Genomic DNA, 27,716 nt, shown 5'->3' on the forward strand with positions numbered 1-27,716 from the left:
GATGGTTTATCTAGTTTTTTTAAATCCAGATTAGCTATTTGATATTAATATATTTTCGGTACTTCGAATTTATACTGGTTACCTGTGAGAGGCGAGGTTTGATGTGTTGTCTGTCATGTCAAGACAGAGTCATGTCTCCTAAATGTACAGATGTTACTGGTTCAAAATTGCGGACTTCACGCGTGGTCCACGCGAGACGGCACAAGACTCAGGCATTTTTTTTCTTTGGCGAGACAAGAGGTTTTAATGAAAAGCCTCAATGTGCCAAAACAACCGCCAGGTGGCATCTGTGAGAACGGAGGACGACAGGCGGATGACTCGGTGATCTGTGCAGTAATCCACATCTTAAACTCTAGGCTATTAAACTAGAACTAACTACTGTATACCCTGCCTAAATCACATTTTATTGTAATATGATAAAGCCTGTCTTGCTTTATGACTTGATGATTATGTATCACAAATTATGAAGGATCATCTGCGCAAGGCAAAGATGATAGCATCAACAAAACACGTCGTAACACACGCGGCTGTATGGGACAGGCTTTTATTTAATTCAGCACTCACTTTAAGTTACACACTTTTTAATTCATAAAAACTGCTCGGCAGCGAGAAACGGACGCGTTTCGGCAATCAGCCGTCCTCAGCGTTTTTTGACTTTGAATTTTTTTGGACTGGCACCCGATTCACCCGTTCATACCTTGAGTTGAGCACGCCAGGTTTGCTGATTTTATTTAATTCAGAACAAACCGCTTAGCAAAAATGGAAAATATAGTCTATAATAATTAATTGATCTGTTGTTTGGCCACTGTTTGAAAATAACCCGAATTATGAGCAAATAATCTGATCCAGAGCAGCAGTCATAATCAGACTTCTTCTAAATAAACCTAAACATTCATTCTTTTTTCTCTTCTTCTTCACAGGAGAAAATGAGGTGCGCTGCGCTCACGGACGCGTTGATGTTTTGTGATTTATCTGCTGCCTTGACTCTGCCCTTTATACATGTGCGTTCAGATTAACAATAAGACAAGCCATGGTTGAGTTTATTGAGTTAATAATCAGGATCTTAGTACCTCTGATCCGGAGCGATAGTGTTATGAAAATCGCTACAGTTGAACTGGTCTGGTTTTTAGCTGCTCAATCTCATTGTTTCAAAGAAAAGGGATTGATTTTTATAACGAAATGAAACGAAAACAATATTATATTGATACATTGTTGTAAAAAAAATCCAAAAGAAACAAAAATGAACTAAAGAAAATAACTTTCACACACACATTAAAACAGTGCGATTGGTTGAAAGCTGATAATTAGCCATGCTTATAAGCTGATTGGCTGAAACCAAGAACAAAGCCGCGTGAATGGCCAATCGCCATACGGCCGACATGTAAATCAGCTGTTTCGATGGGCGTTATATGAATAGAGATGTTAATGTGGTACTTTGCACATAGGCTATACTTTCTGTAACTGGAAGAAAAACAGCCAGCTGGAAGAATGTGTTGCCTAAATCTTTTACTGTGTGGGAGATCTCCACCAACGTAGCCGGGGAGAAAGCAAGTGGGACCGTTCTGCCCAGTCTCTGAGCAGCGCACGTTTCACAGATAAGCTTCATAACGGGAGAAGCCTAATGTCAGTAGTTTCTGTTTAAAACCGCTGCTTCCAACTCCTCCCTGTTAGTTGGTTTCGCCTCAGAGCGGTTTAGGGTTATTTAGAAGAAGAGTAAGTTATTTAGAGCGGTTTATTTAGAACAAGTCTGATTATGACTGCTGCTCTGGATCAGATTATTTGCTCATAATTCGGGTTATTTTCAAACAGTGGCCAAACCTATATATAAAAGCCTGTCCCATACAGCCGCGTGTGTTACGCCGTGTTTTGTTGATGCTATCATCTTTGCCTTGCGCAGATGATCCTTCATAATTAAAAATAAAAAAGTCCAGGCCGGCTGCATGGCTGACGGTGTCACCACTCTCATTATCACTGGCTGTTTGTGTTGTCTGTCAAAAAATGAATGAATGAAACGACTTTGTATCGGCCGCGTCTTCTATCGAGGGAAAGTTATTTATCCTATGTTTTATCGTCCAGCCCCAAAGTGACACAGACCCGTTCATTCACAAGAAATCATCCAGCTGCACTCTCAAACAAGGTGCGGAGTGAGAAATCTGCGGCACTACTGCACAGTAGGGGAGAGCCGGGTCGATTGATACACGGGACGATTGATACACAGCGATTTCCTCGAAAACCACACAAGCTTGAGCCGTCAGATTTTGTCACTATGTTCAGCACTCAACACCGACCAATCCTGGGAAAGCTCGTGAAATTACGTCACGCCATTCAAAAGTTATTAGCGCGAACCTGTTTTTTACTACGGAAAGTAAAATGTTACGTGCGGTAGTTTTTTTGTGATCAAAAGTTGTATTGTGTGTTTCATGCAATAATAATATGACCTAACAACAGATGAATTCGTACATAAACAGGTCCTAAACTATGAAATGTCATAGTTTTGAATTTTAGAGGCAAAACAGGTTAAAGTGTCAGTAGTCCCTGCAGGGACGATTGATACAGCTGTTTCAAATGTCCCTCACTCCTCCGTGCGTAGTGATTGATTGTGGTCACACTGCGCGATCAATATCTGTATATAAATCACCGTATTAATACCCTATTGTTCTACAATGAACAACAACTGATTTGAATGAACAACATGTAGGCTATTTTTAATAAACACCAGATATTTTTAATGTTCGTGTTTATGACATGAATCAACAGATATTCAGCAAAGTGAGGGGAAAATGCCGAGGGAAAAATGACAATATCGAGGGCTTGGAGCCAGAGGGGCGTAAGTGGCTTTTGACAAACTTTACAGGAGAGGCAAAACAAAATTTTGACCACACTTCAATCAACTGTATTCATTAACCTTAAACCACAACATTGCAACCACAGACATACTTATATGAATGAGTATTTATGTAATAAACTTATGACATATTAACACAATGAACATGTTCTAAAACATTTTAAAATCAAAAAAATATGGCAAAAACGCCAGATACGCCCTTTTGGCACCAACCATTTCCAAGTCTTCTATGGACATATTGGGCGTATCTGCTGAACAATGCATTGAATTGATTGAATAATTAACACTTGAATAACACTTGAATAAGTAATTAATTTTCATTTAACTCATTCATTAATTATTTCAAAAGGATCCTATGTTCCCCGCTGTTGCCGATCAATTGACTCTCTCTACTTATCTGGACTCTCTCTCTCTATCTGGCCTGTCTAGCCTCTACCTGGTCTTTTTACTGTACTAAACTTAACCAACTCCTGTCTTTATTGCCTAAACCCAACCAATGGGACAATTACACGTCCCACTCAAAGTCACAACTCAACTTCTCACTCCAAAATAGGCAAAAATCTGCAAAGTCACAACTCCACTGCAGGTATGGGACCAAAAATGGCATGTTCCCCGGGTCCTTTTGGGGAAAAGTGGGGAACATAGAACCCTTTTTCTAAAAAAGGGTTCTATGTTCCCCAGTCACACACAAAACAGCTACATAGGAGCCGGGGAACATAGGGATGACCCCAGTAAGGCTCTCATGATTCTACTGTCATCACTCTTGCGAGGACAAACATTCAAAAACAACTCTGAGTCATATTCAACTTCTTCAATATAGGATTAATCAGTTTGTTTCATAATATTCATCAAAATCTTTTCTGCCTCAGACAAGTTCCATGTCTGCAGTTTTCTCAGCCATTTTGAATGCTGTTTAAGGGCAACAACTACACTTAAGCCCTTCTGGCTCTGAACAAACATGTGGGTCCTACATGTATTTACATGTATTTTTCAGGGCCAGAAGGGCGTAAGTCCACTTAGGCCCTTCTGGCTCCAAACATTACTCACACTTTTGTGTTAGGTCTTTATTGTTTTGTTGCTTTATTCAATACAGTTTGATCTCAGATAGGTCTTTTTGGCACCATTGGATAGAGCTCATCAAGACCTTTCTTTTGATATATAGAACTCATTTTCGCCCAAAATGCCACTTACGCCCCTCTGGCTCCAAGCCCTCGATATGTTCAACTGTGTATCCATAAACATGTCTTAGGACAGGGAAATAAGTAAATAAAATGAAAATGCAGTTGTCCAACAACTCGTACAAAAGAAGAAAGGGGAGTTTAATCGAAATGCGGATCTTGACAATTACGCACGGGACAAAAATATTTATTTGACCTATTTATATTGTGAGAAATTATGTGACATTTTGGCAATAACGAGTACACTAGTATGTTGTCTGATATGCTGCATAAAAACGAGAGTAATGACAGTAGTGTAGTTGGCTCATTTTAAAAACACATTTTGGAGATGACGAGACAGATGACCGAAAAAAGAGAGTGAGACGTGGGCTATAGTCTACTGTAGCTGCCGTCGTTACATTTTGTCATTGAAAAACGAGGCTACTATATTATTTACTGTCTGCAGCTAGTTCTCCTTTCATCCTCTTGTATTCTGTATCATGAACAGCGCCACTCCTAATCGCGGCTATCAGGCTGTCAGCATTGTCCCCAAAACGTCTGAGCAGTATTTAGTACGGTGCTGCCACCTAGAGGAAAACAGTTGTGGTGAAAAGTCACGCGATCACGCGATCCTGCAGTGCAGGAAAAACCCCGCAATTTTGAACCAGTAACATCTGTATCTTCTGTGGATAGGTGTTGCTGCATGTTTGGCTCCTTTCAAAAAATATCACAAGGTATTTTTCAAGACTTCACAAGTCTTCAAAACTTTAAAAAAACAATACTCTGTTACTTTGTCCAAAAAAAAAAAACTCTTAAAAAATTGATACTGAGTTTTGGTCGAGCTCAGGGCTTTGTCAAACTGAAGCACAACAGACTGCACAAAGACTATGGTGTTTGTTTCTCACTGTTTTGTCCGAGACTTATCAACAGTATACAGCTACATGGGTAGGATATTTATCCCCCTTTTTCGTGCCTATTTGTGTGAAATCACAAGCCTACAGGCAGGAGCGCGTCTGTGCACTACTGACTAGACATTCGACTCTGATGACGCCTTTGGGAAGGAGAAAGCAGGAGTGAATTGTGAGGTTGGATCAAAGCCAGGTGCAAAGGCTGCCACTCTGCGTTAGGAGTTACTATACTCTACCCCAGCCCCCATCCCTCTTACTGTCTCTCTGTCTGCCTGTGTCCTTGTTTCTCCCGCCGGACTGACTGATGGGAGCTGACATTAGCCTCGATCCCTCATGCTGTATCCGCTGAGCCCGTTCTGAGCCCCCTGTCTTGTCTCTTGATGCCAAGGCTTTCTCTCTTTACACACTCACAAACCTAATCACCCTGCTCGCCCTTTTTTTATATATATAAATATATACAGGGGGGTCAAAAAGTCGGAGACCTCTTTCCCATTGGGAAACTGGTGTCAGACTTTTAAACACTACTGTGTGTATGTGGGTGTTCATGTACTTCATCTCTGAGAATCAACTTGAGTCTCAGAGTATTGACAGTGTAGACATTTTTGTCATGTGGGGCAGTGTCTAGTTATTTCAAGTCTGCCTTTAAACAACACTAACACAGCCACACGGGTTGCGACTGTAATGAAATTTTTTTGGAAGTTTCCCACCTAATTTTGAAGACTACTACAGTAAAACTTTATTATTTTAATATGCTAGTGTCATTAATTAATTGAATACAATGAACTGGCCACACCTAGGCTTAGATAAAGAGATAAAGAGAGAGATACATATCCACATAAATATTTTTGGTCAAAACAATCCAAGCTTGGATCTTTATGCAACAAAACACGCCAAAGCCAAACCCAAGCCATTTACGATTGCTAAACCCGACTTTGAACCTGCCAGCGCATTCAGACCGAAAAATATAGAAGGTTCAGAACCTGAAAAGTTGGTTCTTCATCATCAGTGGGCATGTCATATTCTAAGCTGTGAAGACCATCAAAAAATAATTGGTCGTGGTCTGCTGAGGAAACTAAATGTTTGGTGATTTGGGCATCACCACAATTTCAAGAAAAGCTAGAAAGCAGCATAAGAAAGAACAAGTTGTATAAATTTCCCTTTCGGGCTTGATAAACTAAAGCAATTATTTTGTGTTTACTTCCACCTAAGTAAGGGATAATGCCCGGCGAGGTGTCCATTATCAGAAATTAATGGATGACGCAGAGGTGTGAACCATCCGACACAAAGCCATTGTATACACCCCTAACTGTATGCATACTATGGAGAATGTCATAGCCATGAGCTTCTACTTCATTACCAAGATGCTTCTTCTCATTTAAAAAGATGCCTTGCAGCGGTGTTGTTGTGCCAGCCAGTTATTCACTGTACCACTTTGGTTCAGACTGCAATTGGACATGGATATTTATCCCCAGAGAAAACCTACGGTACTCATTTTGGTGATCTCTTGGATTTCCCACAAGCCCCAGCATGTGGTCTTACAACCCATACATGGTGCTCAGGGAGGGGTGATTCACGATTTACAAATATTCAGATGGCATGGACAAAAGTAGCGTTACATACCCGAACAACAATGGCAGCTTTGATTTCCAGTAGCAGTCCGTCTTGGATCTGTTTGCTGAGTTGGGTCCAGTTTCGGAGAGAGATACATTGGGGAATCACTCATTGCTTGTTCGCTTACAAATGCTGAGAACTGGCAGGCCAGTTGTCCTTGGGTCCATGCCTGGCAGCTTTATAGGACGGTACCATCCATGTCAGCCAAATATATAGTATGTCCAACCAATGTGGTTGACCAGACTAACATGAAAGCACAATTTGCAGCCAGAGCTGGTAACCCTTATGTAATTGGAGGATTGACTGCACACACATTGTAATCACAGCACCAGCAGAGGATGAATTTCCTAATACAGTGCATTTCATTCCAGGAACCCATGAATAATATGTGATGCGCAAATATGACTCACTAATATTGTGGCAAGGTGGCTCACTATTCATTTATCCTAACAAACAGCATGGTTGGGAACAGGCTGCAAGCTGCCAGGGTGCACAATGGGTGGCTTCTCAGTGAGCAATTAATTTATACGCCCCCAAATATCACATTGTCTGTAGGGTGTCATTATTCCTCAATGGTTTGAACCAGATAACCCTTCCCGCCCCCCTTAACTCTTTGATTTTTGACAAATGTCCATATGAGTCATTTTGTTGATACACTCATGCATTACATTGAAAGAGAAATTGGATGTTGTCACCTTGTGTTTTTCCTCTTCATGACGTATTTTTTGACAGACGTGACTAATACTCCAGTGTGACATATAGTCCGGAAAATACGGTAAATTATTGGGTATGTACAGGTTTACAGACGCTGGTGTACGCTACTGTAATATATGCGTTTTCCTCATACTTTCTTTGCACAAAACAAGTTTGAATTACAATGGTGCCCCAAAAATGGAGAAGAAAATATCATCCACTGATGTTCTGTGTTGAATGTAGTGCTAAACGTCAACCCCAACCAGAAGCCATGTGTTTTTAAGGATAGATAGGGGATAAATTGGCCTAAAGTTCTTTACAACATGATCTTTTGACTGGTGGCTGTGGGTCTGATCTCAGACAAAAGGTCATGTTTAAGTTGATCTTAATTGTGCAGCTTTCACTGACAAAAGTCAAATAAACAACTCTGACACTGGAGTGGGTGCAGGACTGATGAAGTAAAATAAAACATGAGTAAAATGTGTGTTTCATTCTTCCTCTCTGAAGAGGCTCCTGTAGATCATGATTAAAAATGGAACAACCATAAACTTTGTCTTAATATATTTGCAGGGACCCTTCGTTGGCACAATTCATTCCTTAGCGACTCAAATTAACCTTAACCTTACCCTTAACCTTAACCATCGCAACTGAATGACTTACCTCAACCATTACTCTCCCCCCCATGCCTGAATGCCAATTATACCCTGATAATTGGGAGGGTCAGCTTTACTCTTTGTGAAAAGTTACCCAGTGTGGAAAGTGTAATATTTTCCTCTGAAATGTTGTGGAGTGGAAGTTTGAGGTAGCCAGCAGGAAAAATAACCAAATTCCTGAGTGAAAACGAAGAGCTTGAAATCAAAGGTGATTTAAAAAGGGATAAAGTGAGGAGGATGAGCGTTAGGTAATATTTTGAGATATTTGACATAAGATTTTTTATATTTATTTATTTATTTATTGTAATAAAATGACAAGCCAGTCTGGAAAGAAAATATGCACAGGCTGTCTCAGCTAGTTAACATTAAAGACCAGGTAAACCAAGAATAAATATGTGTTTTAAGTTTATAATACCACAGGAAAACATATTATTAACCACTCTGTCAAATTTGGAGGACTAAAAAAGTCGTGAAGTATATAAAATTCTGCATCAAAGTTGTCAATAAATGAGCAGTTTTCTCTGCTTCCGGACGGTGGGGGCGTGTCGCAATATGGTTGTGCTGCAGGCAAAGAAACCACACCCCATGGCAGGAGAGCTAGACTTCACTTGCTGAACATCCCTGATACACAACCTAAACATGTACACGTCGCCATGTAATAAAGACGGGAAAGTGACCTCAAACACACTCCATACACCCCAGTCCTCAGCACTGACACAGCTGATAAACCTTCAGGAAATATTTCTTACCTTCACTCTTGGTGTCTAAAACAGTCAGCAGCAGCTGCAGTTATCCAGCTGCAACAGGTTATAATCCACCATACTGCTCCCGTTTACATCTCGTTACCGGTCAGCGTGTTTCATCCATTTGCATTGTGTGAAAAAAATAAATAAAGTTTTTAGCTGACGTTAGCTTAGCTTTAGCTTTTTTCTTTCACACAATGCAAACGGAGGAAAACGGGCAGACCGCGAGTAACGATCAAAACGGGAATAATATCGGTGGATTAATAAACTGTTGGTGCTGGATGACTACTGATGCTGCTGCTGCTGCCTGTTTTAGACACCAGAGTGAAGGTAAGAATGGTTTGATCAGCTGTGTGTCCGCTCGGACGTGTGGCCGGGACCACGGCAGAGTTTTTTTTTTTTTTACGGTGTTTTCCGTCCGTGATTGTATGGCTGGTCTGGTCTCCCGTGTCTGTGTGGATGAGAGGAGGCTGTTTGGTCGGACAGTGTGTTAATGAGGGAGACTCTGGTCAAAAGACGGTGTTGCTGCTGCTGCTGCTGCTGCTGCTGTGTGTAACGTGTAAATTCAAAATATAAACATGATTTGCAGTCTGCAAAAAAAGATTTTTAATGCGAATACTCTGGCTGTACTATTGTTGTTGGTGAGTTCATCATGTTATATGAACATTATTCCTGAGTCTCTGTGACATATTAGGAGGATTTTACGGCCAGTTGCTTTAGATTTCTTACATATTGCACCTTTAATATATAACTCCCAAAACTGCTGTTTTTACCTATTATTATTATTATTTATTTATTTATTTATTTTTGTTTGTTTGTTTGTTTGTTTGTTTGTTTTAACCTATTTTGGTAAAATAGGTAAATGGGACTGGTATCAGGATCAGACCCCCAGTGCAGCCCACAATTTGAACACTGCCTTTACCAAAATCTAAAATCTAAGTCTTAACCCTCAAATTTCTGGAATCTAGTATTTTCGTCTTCAAAAAGCAAAGTATAATGGACTCCTGCTTTGACCCCCACAAATATAGCAAAACGAACTACTCACTTGCGAAGGAAAACAGAGAGTTGAGAGACAAATTAACCTTCCAAACACAACATCTTGACAGATATATGAGCCATTTTCAATAATTTATCATCAAAAAGTAACTGGATTTATCCTTGTGCTGGAGAAGGAAATAATGAGGTCACTTCTATACAGAACACAATTCCAATTGTGTGTATGTGTCTTTTCCAGACATCACAGCAAAGGAGTTCATTGAACTGAGAGGGAAGCAGCGGAGCCGCTACGAGCTGCTGGTGGATTTCCTGTCCGAGATGCTCTCTGTTCCACCTGATGATGTCAACATCTTTAGCCTGATAGATGTGAAGGAACGAATGCTGGATGTTCGCTTTGCTGTGCATGGTGGCCCTTCCTTTCTCCAGCGTGAGAAAATGCATGGTTATCTGGCTGCCCACAAACAAAAGGTAGGTCATTGTTAGTGTCCTTTTATCCTTATCAACACATTAAGTAAATCTGGTCGTTTTGTTGGATTACATGTTCCTGACAAAACTTTGTTGAATGACTATGTATAATCTACAAATATAAGGAAAAAACTAATTGCAAACAACCAAGTGAATGGACTACAGTGACATGACATTGTCATGAAGGTGTCAAACATTATGTCAATGTCATAACGTTGTCATTGTAAGTGTCATTTGGTTAACCCTAACCCTACAAAAACAAATGGCACTTAATGACAACGTTATGACATTGACATAATGTTCATGACTGTGTCATGTCCTTGTTATGACAGTGTCATGTCGACGATACCTTCAAGTAAAGTGTAACCAACATTACTTTGTGTTGAGAAAACCTAATAAACAGAAACTGACATAGAAGACATTTGTGAAAGGAAACGGTCAACATGATGGAAGGTGTTTAAAATTAGTGTGACATAACTGTGAACTGATGGTAAAATGTCTACACATACTGTCAAAAACCAACTTCATCAGTCTCATCAGTGTTAAAATTGCTGCTTGTTAGTGCACATTGGTACTGAGAAAAGTCACAGTAGCATATCATTGAATTTGTGACGTGTCACATAGCACTGGTGTGCATCACCCTGTAGACTGCAACAATACACACTGGCAAAGACATTACATACATTAAAATATTTTGAGGTTCACAAGAAATAATAAAAGCACTATATGAAGATTCATGATCAATAATTGTTGATTTGCATGAAACTGAAAGTGTAACAGAGTCATCTGAAAGAATTTAGATTTTACATAATCCACAGTCAGACAAACTGTCATAAATGGAGATTATTTTTAGGGGGCATCCAGTGAGGAAGACCTCAAAAGCACAAGCCTCAATCACATTAACAAAGAATCTCAGAGTAAAAGTTAAAGGCTTTAAGGGATCTTTTGAGCTTATTAACATGATGTCCTGCCATAGACAGCACAGATGAAGCTGTTGCTCTCCCAAAAAATATTGGTGCAACCCTTAAATTGTAACTTTACACTCCACAATCCAAAAATGTGGCATCTACTGATCTGATCAAACCGAGGTTCAATTGTTTGGGAACAGCATGCAGCTGTTTGAATGGTGTAATGGACACTGGATATTAACATCCTCAAATCATCATAGCAAAGGTGAGGTAGGATTTTGGCCTGATTTTCTGGCTTTGGGCCTGGACAGCTGCGTGATGTTGCAGGACAATGTTCCTAAACATCAAAGTACAGAATACAGAATGACTTCAACCAATGGAAATTCACCTTCTTGAGATGCCCAGACAACAGCCACCATTCAAGCTGCTGTTGTTTTATTGCTGCCGCTAATCTCACACCAACTGCACATCTTTTTCTACTGTAATTAATTCTATGTAAGACCCATTTCCCTATTTTATATTCAGCAGTGACCCATAAATATTGTGACAAACATAATGTGGTGTATTATGTGCTATGGCAGAAGATAAATTTGGAACACCACATGTGATTCATTTAGATCCGAGGGCCCTGAGACACCATGGACTGACCGAAACATGCAAATCAGACAACAGTCCAAAATCTCCCCCTGAACACTGATCAGCAGCTACTAGTACAGCTGGTTTCAGGTTATTAAGTCCAAGGCTTTACTTACTTTTCCCATCAGTGCTGTGAATGTTGAATAGTTGTGGAAGAATATAGTTTATTGTGTTATATTAGTTAAGGGACACTGTATTTGTCTAGATTTTTGATTTAAAACCAGCTAAAAGGGTTCACATAGCTTTTCACTGCAGTTACTGTATTATACGTAGATGTTTAACATGACTCAAAATGCCTCCTTAATCCATTGTCACATTAGTTGTGTCATGTGGCCAATGACAGTGCAGCAGGCATAAAGCTTAAAGGGACAACGAGGTGTTTTGGAAAAGCGAAGCGTTTTCACACTAAATTTATGAGCCTCCGCGCGCACCGCGAAATTCTTTGACCGGCGCAAGACAGACTCATGTTTTCATTCATCAAGAATTAAAGTCAGAGGTTCGAAGACGATCACATACTGTCGTAGTTCCGACCATAAACGGCAATTCGGCGGCGTTATTCTCATGACTCGCCACGAAACCGAAAGTAAAGATTTCCGCCACCACTAATACTAACAAAATAACGATAGAGATAAAACGATATATTTATCGAAAATGGGCCCATTAACAAGTGTTGGTAGCGTAGATTCATCCACATTAAAGCAGAAGTAAGCGGAATGTTTGTGTTGTGTAAGTCTTAAATAGTTATATCTTCCAACAGCAATCACTTACATAGAGTGTTTGGTCCGAAACACGGGTCTGTCAGTCACTCTGCTCTGCTGTAAGCCGAGGAGAAAACGTCTTGTATACTTCCTTGTATCCTACAACCTTTATCCAATGAGGAGAGAGAACGGCATGAAGGGCTGTGTGTGCAGCCAAGGGATGCGCGTGAATGTGGTGACGTAAGGACGAGGACCAATAGATCCATGACGAGGGCGGGGACTGCTAACTCCATTGGCTGACAAGAACGACCGGATCGCTTACTTCTGCTTTAACATGAGACTTTTTTATAACCAAATAGAAAGTCCTCGTTGTCCCTTTAAACACGAAACATCGTAAACATGTATTTTTCAATATGCTGCTTCTCATTTTTCCTGACAACTTTTTCTGTTTATACCATGTTGCTTGAGTTATACATGACAGGAAAACAAGATGTGACAGCAAAAATGAGCATCAAAAGGAGCATCAAAACAACCTGTGAATTGGATGGATTTAGGTCATTTCATCTGCAACATATCTCATTTAAATGTGGGAATTCTACATAGCAAAACTTGTCAACTTGAACTGTAAATAATACCTTTATGTTTGACATTTTCCACTGCTCATCTCCATGGTAACATCAATTTAGCACAGTAAAGCATGCAGCCAAGTATGTTAAACAGCACTGACATTAGTGAAAGCCCAGCAGCTTAATTGACATCAGGTGGTTTGCATTTTCATCACATGTGCATGTGGGTTTTTTCCAGGCACAAAAAGCAAATCATGAAGATTGGTGTGTGTGTGGGGGGGGAGTGTTTACTGTGAAAACTACAAATCAATACACACATGTAATTGTCAGCTATTTTCAATTATAAATAGTCACACATAGTTTATAGTGCCACCATTCAAGTAGATGAATACTAATCATAATCATTCACCAACCCCGCATCTTTCTCTAATCATTTCTATGTATGACAGGCTTGCCTATTTCATATCTAGCAGTGACCCATAAATACTGTGAAAAACACAATGTTGTGTGTTATGTGTCATGATAGAAAATATATTTGGAATACCACAAGTTTAGAGGGCCCAGCAAACACCTGCTTTGTCTTAAAGTTGGGATATCTAAATCATAGTATTTTATTAAATCCTATTGTGGTGGGTGTGAGCTGCATGTGTATTGTATTTATTATTACTTTACTGACTATAAACACGGCATGGAGGGCAGTAACATCACAAACCACCAGTATTAACCAATGTGAACCTGAGGCTGAATGAATATAAGCAAATATCAAACTGAGTAATTTTGCAAAAGGCTGGATGCAATAGGCTGGATGTCCTTTTGTCACAGTCGGAAATACATGAATGTAAATAACAAAAGTAACAAATGCTGAATTCCATTTAGTCGCTTCATTTACCTGGCACATTACATGTTGTCTCACCATCTCATTGTCACAGCTTAGTGAGACACTTTAATAGAACAGAGCCATTGTTAATGGCGTTAGTAAGACTGGTACCCTTTGTCTGCTGTGAGAATGGCAAGTTGTTATTTGTGTTTTGATTACTCTGCATTACAGAGGCCTCCTTTATATCAACTGTGCCCACACAAAGCTGGGCTAAAAGCAATGGTGTGTCTGTGTCATCACCTGTTGAAAAGTTGAGATTTAAAAAAAAGAAAAGAAGAGATGAAATAAAAAAAATGCCAGGACAACATGCAGAGAAGTAAAATAGCTCTGACCCAGTACAAATATTAATGTGCTGTAGTGTCATTAAGCATTATATCTACAAAGTGACCAAATTGAGGCCAGTTGTGTTACATTTTGCACTTGCAGCATTACTAAATATTCCATAAGAACGTCTTGGTTTTAAAAGATTCAGACCAACTCAAGTCTTAACCATTCACATATTTTACTTATTATTATTATTATTATTATTATTATTATTATTATTATTATTATTATTATTATTATTATTATTATTATTATTATTATTATTATTATTATTATTATTATTATTATTAAATAACATTGGCCTATCTTTAAATTCCCAGCACCTTAGAGCTCAGACAGGAGGTTTTTGGTGTATGATGCTCACACCACAGTAATGGTCACAGCCCAGCAGACTGAAATGCCAAGATTATTCCAGGATGTGTTTGGTTGCAGATTTTAGAAAGTCTTTCTTTGCCTTTCCCAAATATTAACCCAGCATATTCTGATTTCTTTTCATCTCAATCACATTTACTGATGAAATAAACATCAAAATTGCATCAAATTCAAAAAGTGTTTTGGATGGAACATGGTTCAAAGTGCACACATTTTCAAGTTGATTGAGATACAGTATATAGAGGGGGTTTTTTCTGTCTGTGTGCTCATGTAAAGTTTTGTTATGGATTCATGGCACAGGAGGGCATACAGGAAGGCATTGCAAATTATTTTTGTTTCTATATTTATTCAATGTGAATCTCTGATCTCAATTAAAAGTTGTCAACTTAAAGGGATAGTTCACCCAAAATTCAAATTTCACTCATTATCTACTCACCCTCATGTCGACTAAGGGCTGGGAGAAGTTTCAGAGCCTTCTCTGAGTTACAGCGGGGCTCCGTGCAGCACTGCATGTCCATATGACGGTTGAGAACGGAGCTCACTTTTCTTCGTCCAAAAAGACACGCCAAAAAACATCCAAATACCTCCATAGTGCTCGTCTGTAATGTCCCTCGTGTATTGAAGCCCCAACATGAGAAATTTTTTCGAAAAAAATTAAATAAGTATATGTTTTAAGCTTGTTTGTAGCGGAAGCTCCCAGCACTGCTCTTCCTGGTCCGTCCAAATCTTGCGCGATTTGCATTGACACCCAGTTCACGGCTTCGCAAATCGCGCGAGATTCCGGCAGAGCAACACTGGGAGCCTCCCCTACAACCAAGCTTAAAACATAGACTTATTTAATTTTTTTCGAAAAAATTTCTCATGTTGGGGCTTCAATACAAGAGGGACATCACATTACAGACAAGCACTATGGAGGTATTTGGATGTTTTTGGTGTGTCTTTTTGGACGAAGAAAAGTGAGCTCCGTTCGCAACCGTCATATGGACATGCAGTGCTGCACGGAGCCCGCTGTAACTCAGAGAAGGCACAGAGGACTCTGAAACTTCTCCCAGCCCTTAGTCGACATGAGGGTGAGTGGATAATGAATGAGATTTGAATTTTGGGTGAACTATCCCTTTAAATTAGACAAATTGATAAATTTAACTTTGTTGAATGTGAAAATACCGATGACTTTGACAGTTGCAAACTTTACACTTCTGCACAATAGCTACCTGCTAAATACCCAACTGAGGATGCCATGAGACCACAAGCACGGCACACTTGTATCCTGGCAGAAATATGCATGCAAAGAATGAGGAAAACCAAGTTAGTAGATCACTTGAAACCTTAAGCAGATCAAAAACAAGTGCAAAATGCCCACAACGCTGTGCCAGCATTCAGTCTGAATGATTCCCCCTCTGGGTATATGGGCACATTGTGTGAACAGCTCTCTTAGCCAGGGAACAGCTGTTCGTTCTCCTCCAGCTTTTGCTCGAGTCATTCTCACCTGTCTAAATGAACCGGATCTTGAGTAAACAGTGTAGAGCTTAATTCAACCACCCTATGCACAGCAGGTGTGAAATCACCCAGGGGTGTAATCACTGTAGTGCAGTCAGGAAGTATTAAGACACTTAATTGTTTTCCATTGTTTTGGCTCGTGTGCAGCACACTGGATTTAAAGTGAAACTATGACAATAAGTGCTGACATTCACTCCCCTGGTTTTAAAACGATGAAGGAACACCTTGACCTTAGACATACATTTGGGAACTACAGCCCTTTAAAACTGTCATGATCTCAGTTCGAGTGATTACGTTTTCATTCTCTGAAGATGAAACCAGGGTTTCTGAAAAATACGGTTAGCCTTTGTAGCCCTCACCCGTCTGTACGGTTAGCTTATGTAGCTCTCACCCGTTACTTAATGCTGATTATTGCCAAACTCAGACACGCTGACGGTTGTCCAGTGAAAGACAGAGACGATTGGAGTAGAGTTTCAGAATTTTTATGTAGGGTAGTTTCCACAGTGCATTGATTTGTGTGGTTCTGAAATACAATGAAACATTGCAAGAAACAAATTAACAATGCAATGAAATTACACAGGAATCCTTAATCTCCCTAATCTTTAACATGAACTGAGCATGTGGATGCATTAGCATAAAGTAAGCTAAACATAGCAATTAAGCTAGCAAAAACGTAACTATTACTGATAACAGCAAAACTTACATTTACATAACATAAAGCTGCAATCACATTGCACACAAATATCCAAAACTTATTACTTACATTTTTCATGCACGCACAACACTTTGGAAAACTTTCAACCCTTCTGATGTCTGTAATGGCCGCCGTGTGTCTCCGTGATCAAGATGGATGGCAGCAATGGTGGGCGGGGACAGACAACTAGGAGTGTAATGTGATTGGTTGACTGTACTAACTGACTGACAGCTGAGTTAGCGAATAAGGAACTGCTAACCAAAAAATAAGAAATTACATGAGGTAGATTGGCCTTTTTTACAGTTTCCGTTGTCCGGTAATTACCGGACTTTGACTGGTAAAATCTGCCGAAGTCCGGAATTTTCTAACCCCGCCAGTCAAAATGTCCTGTGAAAATATTCCCTCCGAGTCCGAGCACAATTTGAATTTTATTAAAAAAATAAACAAACAAAAACGAAATCAGAGATTTCAGCGACATCTACCCCGAGTGGAGAGAGGCTTCTCTCTGCATAATCGTATCAAAACAGCACAGTGAAGTCACCTGGGGGAGAGCAAAGTCTCACGACTGATGCGCATTTCAAGCTGCACGGAGACACTGCACACATAGCTGCAGCACATTTCACACACGCCAAAATGCGTAAAAAGTCAAAGAAAAAAAGAGAACTTCAAGGGATTGTTTGTTTGTATTGTTTTTTTTATTGCAAAGCAGCGGACTTACTTACTTATTATTATGTCAAGTTGCAACCCAAGTTGCCAGCACGCCGCGTTATGAGCCAGTCCAAGATGTGTTTTATGTTTGCAAATTATTGTATCTGAGAGTATGCCTTCAGCTTCTTTATGTTCTATGAGCGCAGGCTTGTGCAATATTTATTTTAGAATTTACGTGGTCAATTGACAGCATCGACACACACAGAGCAGCGCACATGCATGACAGTCATGCCCGGTAAAAACAAAACTCATATGTTGTCCGGTGCCATTTTTTTCTAGCGGAAACGCTGGATGAAACTGAAACAATGACATAATTTAAAGTGTGATGACTTCCTGTACATTTTCATTTACCGGTAGTTGTTTAGGATACATTTTTATCCAAAGTGATGAGGGACTTTACTAAAGACTCAGAGCAGAAAGAGATTAGTTGTGTTAATTCTACAACTGTTTGATAAGTGCAAGGGTTTTATAATATTATATTTACAATTATTTTCTGTACCTCAATTTTGTTTTAATAAGAAGGGCAGCAATTGTTAATTGTACAGTAGGGCCTGGCCTAGATCAAGATGAACGATCAAGGTTCGTACATGCCAAATTTTGCCAAATTTTGATGTTGTAGTAATATTGTTGTCACTCACAGTCTAGAAACATACAGTTATTATGTTAATCAGTAATATTATAACTCAGGCTATTCAGTGGATAATGAAGATGTACAGCCCTGGGTGGCAACTGGTAACCAAAAAAGAATGAAAAGAATAACACCAGTTCAGTCAAATCAGTTGAATGTGAGAAGTACCCAGCACCGCACGTGTAAAAAGTAGCAAAGCATCTCCCACTTGTATTTTAATCTATTAATTTCACCAATTAGCCTTTGATTATGTTCTGGACCTAATCTAATGGATTAGAACAAAAAAAAAAAAAAAACTGGCCTGAGGCCAAACTTTCTTGCCCACCCCTGACCTACGGTAATTACTTGAATCAATCAAACTAACTAAAGTATATATGAATGTGATGATGCAAAACACCCACACTAATGAAAACATATAAGAATCAGTTTCTTTGTCAGTATTTCATTTTAGTTCAGGCAACATCCTATTGTCTTTTCCTCAAACACTCCCATAAAAAGTGGTTAATGAAAAGAGAAAATAATACAGAGTCTAGTTGAATGGTATTGTATTCCACTATGGGTAAGAGACTACCACCATATCTGAGCCTTACAGTACATGGTACAAGTAAGATTTCATGATGAAAATTCCTTCCTTAATTTATGACTGATTCATGTGCCGACCCCCAGCCCAAGAATAAAAATTGTTATTTCTACTTTATTCATAGCCCATGAGTGTGGAACATCCTTTTAAATCCAACCCAATTTGTCTCTTACAGAAACACACAGTGTGGATTATGCCTGTAATACTGGCTGCTGCTGTCATGGGAGGTAAAAAAAAAAAAAAAAATCCACCAGAACTGTGCTCTGTCAAATGAGAGGAGTGTGTAAAATTACATAGATCTTCCTATATTTAGTCATAAAGGGCCTTAATAAATTACATTTCACCCACCAGAGAGCGCAGGCTCAACAGTATTCAAAACTTGAAAAAGCATATCATTGCTACATAGAAGGAAGTCGGTAAACACAAATAATTCACTTCATCACACTGACGCACACTGGCCGCTGGCTCTGGTCAGACCTCATTTCACGTTTCAAAAGTCTGAATAGAAATACGGGACCTGTGTGTGTGCGTGTGTGTGAGAGGGAGCATGAAGCATAGAAAGTCAAATTGTATGCATTTCACCAACAGGGAGAGAGAGAGCGAGGGCTGACCTGGGGTGATCAAAGGGAATGATGAGTCTATATATGTGTGCGTCTGTTGAGTGGAGAAGCAGAACAGAGTCCGGTCATGGTCATGCTGGTCAGTTCAGCTCCATTACTGCATTCAAATTTGTGCCTCTCTCTGCAGCTCCCTTTACACAACAGTTTAAGGAGGGCTTGTTGCATGCTGTTGTTCCACCTTTAAGTCACAGAGCTGGGTCAACATCTGTGTACAAGGGATGGCCGGTGTGGTGTGACAGACATCAGCACTGTTGTGAGAGACAAAATAAGAAAAATAGCCTGTTGGTTCTGGTAACGTTCTCTGGGTCGTGGTTTAAAGGTGTTCAGAAAAGAAAATTGATTTTGAGCCCACTATGGGTCTTACAGTAAAATGAGTGTAATAACTCATCTATCAGACGATGTAGCCCAAACTTTGTGCAAAACTGATTGAATGATTCATCAGCCACTGATATTGGATCCGTCATCCGTCAATCAAACGTCTGAGACACACACACACACACCTAACTCGGTCTCGCCCCAAACATTGAATATCCCGCCCGCTCGATAACGACCAGTCAAATTCGTTTTCCTTACTTGGGTAAACTTGGGTAAAAACAGGACAAACGGCCATTTCTGAACACCTTTAAGTAAATATGGGTGAAACCTCAGCATGTTTTGTGTCTTAAACTGATGTGTTTTGTCAGTTGACTTTGCAGGATTTTAGCAGCAGAGCAGCTTGGAACTGACCTGGGGTCTCATTTATAACCATTGCGTACGCACAAAACGGGGCCTGAAAGTGGCGTATGTGACTTTCCACGCCAAGGTTGTGATCTATAAAACACAAACTTGACGGGAGAATGTGCGCAGCTCTAAGCAAACTCTGAGCCATGCGTACGCATGGTTTGGAGGAAAAGGGGAATTGGCGACACAGACGGTGTGGTGGTGAACTGAAGTCAGACTCAGGAAATAGAGTGAGAAGAACGATAATGTTTCATTATCGGCCGTCACACATTTAATTTCAGTATGCGTTAGATCCATGTTGCCACGGTGATTTAATTCAACAGCGTTATTTTGCATCGGACTGGTGTTTCAGAAACATCTTCTTAGAATCTAACTTAAAATTCAAAATCAAAATTCCTTCTCTATATTTAATCACCGTCTCTCCGTCATATTGTCCACTCCCAGAGCGCAGGAGGAGGAGAGGACGGCGCGGAATAAATACATGGTGTAAATAACTTCTTCCTATGATAGTGTGAACGTATGATCGAGAGTCAATTAAATCTCAAACCCTGGAAAAAAAATCTTAATCATTCGCACAATTGTTACATTCTGTTTTCTTCTTATCAAGAGAAGTGTCATGTTTGATCATTCCTCAGAATGAAACTGATTCTGCTAATTATTAAAAGTTTTATCGATCAGTCTAATCACTGTAAATAATACAGCGGTGAGCCCCGTGCGTAATTCTGCACCACGGCACCGCTGGAGGAGAAAGGAGGGAGAGGGAGACGAATGGTTAATAACTGGTTTCAGATTAGAACTGTTGCAGGTCCAGCATGTGAGAGGGCAGTGCACCAAAACAACACCGCGTGCGCTCTGAGCCGCTGACGCCGTTAACAGCTGCAGCAACACGTCACGTCGCCACTTTCACACCTGCAGCTAATTCACAACACCGACAGAACAAGAGCACGTCAGGCTCATTGACATGCAGATCGCATTCATGTGGTGGTTTGCATTGACCATCTACGGTTAAAACAGGGCGTGTACAGGGCGGGACGTGAAGCTGATTCAGCTGCGCACACTTGTAGGAACTCTGTGATTTATAAAGGGAAGTTTGCGTGCAAGTGTGCGTACGCAGGGTTTTATAAGTCTGAATATTTTTTGGCGCACGCAAAACTTGGCTTTTGGGCGTACGTACACTTTTAGTAACGATCCCACGCACAGTTTTATAAATGAGACCCCTGGAGGCTAACGTGTTGTCTTAATGACCCATGCTTCAATTCAAAAACAGAAAATTAGAATAGCAGTCAGTTGTTTACAAGTCTAGCAACAGTTTCATGCACACTTCTGTTCTTACACTTCACAGTTTAAACAGGGATTTTTACTGTAGGAAAAGCTTATTCACCCCCTTTTCCACTTCCAATCAAATTTCCCTTTCTGTTATTCTGAGAAAAACACATTAACAGTGGAGCGACAGTCAGTGGCTAGCTGTGGCACAAAACGATAAGACCAATCCGTCACATCTCATGTCCTTAAAGTGTTTTTAAAACTTAGTTCAAAGCTGCACTCACTCTTACATCCCAGTGTGCAGTGTCGGCACGGTGGGTTAGCAGCACCTTGCTGGGCAGGTGACAGGTCTGTTTAAGTGTCTGTGTCTGAAAGACCTTACAGCAGGAAAAGGGATGGAAATTATCGGGTTCAGCAGGGTGTCGTGTTCGCATCAGTGCCGATCGGAACCGGAGTCGATAGAAATATCAACATATGCCAATTTAACCTGAGTGTGAATGCCAAGTGACTCCTTTTCAGCTGCAGAAAAACCCCGGTCAGAGCGGCTATAGTTGACAGGTGGGCACTGGGCTAAAGCCCACACTCCCCACATTGACCATATGCAGTCTAGCGACATGCAAGGTTTTGATCTAGTCTTGTTTCAGTGTAAACAAGCAAAGCCAGAGTAATGAAGGGTCTTTTTAAAGGCAGCAGAGTGGGATCTCTGTGTAAAAAGGAGCCTTTGCTTTTGCTCCTATCCCTTGTGCCCTCTCTTTGTTTCATGTGACTGTTGTCAAAGAGAAAAAAAACAAGTGAGAGAGAGGGGATAGGAAGAAAAGCAATGAAGTATATGGATGCAATTTTAAAATGAGCAAAGCCATGCCTGCAAAGAGAGCCAGAGAGGAAGAGAAAGATGTGTAAACGGAGAGGTAGCCGAGCCTTTCAGGTGTGATTTGTGAGGAGAGCACCAAGCATTTCATCTGAATTCAGGCAGGTTCTCCAGAGAGGACATTGATCAGAATGAGATGTGAAGCGTGGCAAAGGAAAGGATGAACGAGAGCTGGAAAGATAGAGGAGAGGAGGTGGATGGGGAAGGAAAGAGGGAAGCAGAGGAGTTGTGGAATGTGTGTGTGTGTGTGTGTGAGGGGGGGGCTACAGACGATGAACCAGCGCTTATCATTAATGTTCTCAATTCTTCAGTAATGCCTCAGAAGTATAGAAGGTTTAGAAAAAAGAAAAATCTTTATTCCCTATGTCTCTCTTTCTTTTCCCAGCTCTACCTCAATAATGGAACTTATCCCTCAGTGTTTTCAATCCAGCATGCTCCACTTGACTGTTAATGATATCACATTGGTTTTCCACTTCTTAAAAACCATTGGTATGGTGCTCAGATACCAAGGTTCATCTTGTCATTATATTAATGTGTCCCTGAGGGCAGTGCAGAGGATTGTGGAATCTGATCAATGCATTGGAACAATGGTCCAAGGAATAATACGTTCCCCTGGTCCTTTGTTGCTCGCTATACACTGTGCTCTGCCTTAAAGCTCCAGTTGGTAAGTTGATGAAAGTGAAAGTAAACTCTGCGACTTGGTCGGAAATTTCAAGACAATACACCTTTATGAACCTCTGCCAAAACGACCTCACGTCTCTCTCACTTCTGAAAAACTCTTCTTGTGTGTGTCTGCATGTGGAGGGAGGGAGAGACGGAGGGAGGGAGGGGGGTTGACAGAAGTGAAAAGAAGGACCTGAGGGTGTGTTGTCTTGAAAATTCCGACCAAGTCGCGGACTTCACTTCACTTTCGTCAGACGTGTAGGAGTGGCGATTGGCTGCTCCTCCTGCTCCCTCTACCTGACTGGTGGAGAATCGTTGGTCGTGGTGGATTTCGGCAAATACGATTACAGGCTGTAGGTGGAGCCAGGGGAGTTGGATTTTGTCCTAAATTAATCATTAATCATTTAATATATGTGGTTATTTTCATGTGCTTATTTCTGCTGGCCACCAACTGGTTTAAAATAATGTGTCAGCTAACATCATTCTGAAACTGACATCACCACAGCTGTTTTTCTTTTTTTTTTATCCCCAGATGTTTCCTTGCACCTGCCCTATCTCCTCTACTGATTTTTGCAGATGTCTTCACATTTCATGAGTGTGTCTCATTGGCTTTTTGTGTCAGAGATTTAAATAAAAGTATTATCCTATGCCTGGGGGAAAACAGCAAATAATTTGACCTACATCAAAGGGTTATTCTTGCTTAAATTCACCCCATGGTCTAACGCACTGTAAGACCGAGTAGAACACCCCCTCGAGAGATCAAGTTTGCCGACCGCAAACTTCTCTAGTTGTAACGACTTCAGCACAGACAGCCAAATACTGCTGTCTTTTTAGCCAAGAGCCATCCGCGATCAATAAAGTCACTCATAGCCACAAATGATGTTCAGAACAGCACCATACTTCGTCAACAGTACAAATAGGGTCCCAGCACACAATTCAAGGCATTCTGGCTAACAACTCTGTCCCGTAATGTTACATCATTATTTCATAGTGTTGTGAAAATGCTCTTGTGGACAAGTTGTGACCTGCACATTCACCACGCTATGAAATAATAATGTAACATTACAAGAAGGAGTTGGCAAAGTTGAGGCAAATGCGTAGCCGGAACTACATTCCAGACATGGCTGCTGGGCAGTCTGATTTCAAAAGCGCAAGTAGTTCCGAGTATTTGCTTCATGTGTCATAATGTTACATAATTATACATGATTATTACACGGCTCTATTGAATGCTGCTCTCTGATTGGTCCAGCGCTGCGTTCTGCGGTCTGTTATTTCTGTATAACGGACCGTCGTCATGTATAACAGACCGTTGCTAGGGACGCCGCTCTGATCAGCGCAGCACAGAAAAGAGAAACTATGCAGGATATTTACCTTGTGTTTCATTTTTACCGTCATTAAACAGCGTCGGACTAATAGTGATGTTAGATAAATGATTTGTAACCTGTTACAAGGAGAGTTGAGGCTCCTTCCACATCGTGGCTGGAAACCAAACCTGCTGATCAGAGCCTCTGACCCGGTGTCACAGCTCCTCTCGTCTCGGTGGCACCGCGGCTCCGCCACACAAACGCACCCGTAAACAGTAATGTTAATCTCTTGTTTATGACAGATACGACTACACACAATACACACATTTTAACACGTGTATGGTAATCCATCGATCCACTGATTGATTATCAAAGGCTTCAAATGCACGAACGGGAGGAGGCTCGGCAAAACAGCGGAAGTGACCGGTCTTGCAGATTCGCTAAATGCAATTTTAAATCGATGAAAGTCGTATTTTGGTCAACATTATGTTTCAAATTAATTATTTCACTCGTAAACCGTGTAATAAGCGGGATAATGTACAGTTGGTCGGTTGTTATGGAGAAATAAACCCCTTCATGTTGAATGAAACCCCTCCGCTTCGCGTCGGGGTTCCATACAACCTGTCGGGGTTTATTTCTCCATAACAACCTCCGAACTATACATTATCCCTTACTTATTTCATAACGTGGCGAATGTGCAGGTCACAACTTGTCCACAAGAGAGGTTTGGAGTTCTTAGATTGTGCACTTGATGAGTTTTGAGGGACAGGGGACCTGTACCATTCACCTCCATTACTGTATGTTCACTGAGCAGCTTCCATTTCTGCCCCGCACATCTCAAAATAACATGCACCAATAATTTAAGGTAATGAACCTATCCCTGCGACTAAAGGGATTATGGCAATAGGTGAATTTGCCAAAATGTTGAACTATTCCTTTAACCTAACCCTAACCCAGTTGCTTCAACCTTGCACCATTGCATTAATTGGTTCAGTATATCTCTATAGTTGTATATACTGTTAATTGCTGCACATACTGTATATATTCTTGTATTGGTGCTATGACACCTCAGCTCCTATATGAACAATAAAAAATACTTTTTTGTACATTATCCTAACACTTATTCACTTCTGTGCTGGGGGCACACTGCAGATGTTGAGGCTCATGCTAACTTAAAATAAATTTTACTTGGTACATGTCACCAACTGTGCCACTGCTGATGGCTTCTCAACTGACAATGCATCTCATACTGTACAGTAATGGGTAAATGGTGTTCAGCACACACTTGATGCCCTGTTGTTTACCAAAGTGACAGTTTTTGTGATGAGATATACAGGTCAAAACACAGTGACACATCCATCCAACAACCTGAAATGAACTGGTTAAACTGTTTTTGGTAGATATTATTTTCACTTTTTATTGTTCCAGCAAATCCCCTGAAGAGGATGAAATGAACACTTGATGCTGCTTACTACATAAGCTACAATGGAGAAATGTTTCATATCTTTTATGGACTCACTATACTTATTAGCAGGATAAATTCATTGTTGCCATTGATCATTAGCTAGTATTTCTGAAGTATAACAAAATATACAGTTTTTAATATTGGTCTTAAAACACTGTTGTATACCTACACAGATAACACAGTTGTTTATCTTCCCAAAATGAAATAGGCTTGCAGAACCCTTTTTTTCTCCATAATGCAAGGGTGACTCACCTTACTTGATGCCTTACTTACAGTAGATCATTGTGGAGCATGGTACTTTACAGTTACAGAGCCTATGTGATTTGTTTTGCTCCCATTGTTCTTATTATAAATGGCCTGGAGATACACTTTATCTACACTCTGTGTATTTTTAGATTTCGTAGCTTGGAGGATGACCATTCTACATAAAAGGAAACATAATGGACATCCTTGTAGAACCATCCATGGCTGTAATCACATGTCCCACTTGCTGCACTGTCCTGCCAGTCTTGGCTTGGCAAGGGAAGGCGGGGGTTGGTGTAGGGGTAATTCACCCCCCATTGATCTAGCTGATCAATCATGCAAAACAAACAGTCATGTAACACCTAATGATATCAGCATAAAACACTGAGAAGAGGGCTCAAGGAAATGTAAATACACTGTTCTATCATTGAACCCATTCAACCCCGCCTCCACGTTTAAGTTAATTTACACAAGGCTGTACATATTCCCACCAACATTAGAGCAATGAATATGAGCATCTATGTCCAAAATGACTATTAAGAGGAAACATTAATGTCATGGGTAAAATGAAAGCAGGTGGTTTAGAATGGAAAAGGCAACACTGCTGAGTACAGCGTTTAAAGTTGGAATGGGATGAGATATCAGTCAGCAATAACAACGATCCATAAAACATAACCTGTATCAGAGTTACAGCCACTGTAGCATAGACCATTTGGGGGAATAAGTGAAGTAGATTTGAACTGCATGGTTAGTGAGCACAATCCAGTCACACTGAATGAGGTCCAATCAGTCCAGAACATTGAGCATGAAGTGACCCTCTTTCGGTTCAACACTGTTCACATTGAGTGTGTGCATCTGCGTGTGTGCAAGTGTGTACATGTGTGTGCATGAATTCGTGCCCTGCTTCATGCCTTCTCCACTTGAGTACATGCATGTGTATGTAAAAACATTGTAAATCTGCCCAACCAGTCTGACTCACCCACCAGGTACAGCACATACAGTATCAAACACATTCTCACACACACACACACACACACATACACACATACAAACACACACACACACACTCTCTTACACGTGTAGTTCATATTCAATTTCCATTCCATTTATCCCTTCCAGTGCTTTATCAAACTGCTCAACCTCAAGAATTGTGGTTTCCTTTCGCGTCATCAGCATTTAACCCACTTTTCTAGGAACTAGTGCAGAAAAACAGCTTGATTTTGTTCTACCTAAACTGGCTACTGTACTGTAACCTCTTCCTAAAGTGAAGCTGAATTTTTCACATCCGAGTTATTTTGGTTGTCTGTGTGTGCATGCACATGTGTTTGTTGGTCTGGGTAAATCAGATTAGTTATGCACATGTATTTACAGTAAAAACATGATATTATGGCAGGAAAAAGCACTCATATTGATTGAGTATTGAGTATTAATTTGCTTTAGTAAACCACTATAACCTGATGTATTTCACTTAACTATTAGGTTTTGAATTAGCAGAGATTTAGTCACCAGATATAAGGACATTAAAGCTGTGAACATACAGTATATGAAGAACATACTGTATGAAGACTACACCGGAGACTGAAATGATATGACCATGTATGCAAAACGGTAAAAAACACTTTCATGTTCAAGCTGGACCACGGTCAGTTAATTTTCTCCAGCTTGTTTGGTTTTCAGCCAGCGTGACATGGCAAATAAGCTTAAGATCACTCATGTTCCACGTGTTAGCCTCTTACTGCCAGCTGTTTGGACTTACTATCCCTCCTTACTTGTCCACATTTTAGGCGTATACCTTTGATTTGATTTAATATATGAAATTATTTTTTTCCCAGGAAATGCATTTTTGTGCTCCAGCTTTTCATGTTTTATGCATTTACTAGAGAGACAGGAGGCACCATATGGATGGATAAGCAACATGGAATGCAAGAAATATGTATTTGACTTCATACATGGGTTTTTCTTATATTTCAAAATAGGGCTGGGCGATATGGACCAAAAGTCATATCCCGAT

General features: G+C 40.3%; 1 protein-coding gene across 1 annotated transcript in view; it reads left to right on the forward strand.

The window, feature by feature from the left end:
* Positions 1–27,716, forward strand: part of LOC311006298 (neural-cadherin) — a gene marked incomplete at its 5' end in the record, with an annotated part of 358,210 nt that overhangs the window by 207,935 nt on the left and 122,559 nt on the right. Inside the window, one exon of the mRNA XM_083999073.1 lies at positions 9,845–10,074. Coding sequence (XP_083855199.1) covers positions 9,845–10,074 — 230 coding nt within the window. The remainder of the gene's footprint in view (positions 1–9,844; positions 10,075–27,716) is intronic.

Source organism: Trachurus trachurus (genome assembly GCF_905171665.1).
Source record: "Trachurus trachurus genome assembly, chromosome: 3".
NCBI classification, from domain to species: domain Eukaryota; kingdom Metazoa; phylum Chordata; class Actinopteri; order Carangiformes; family Carangidae; genus Trachurus; species Trachurus trachurus.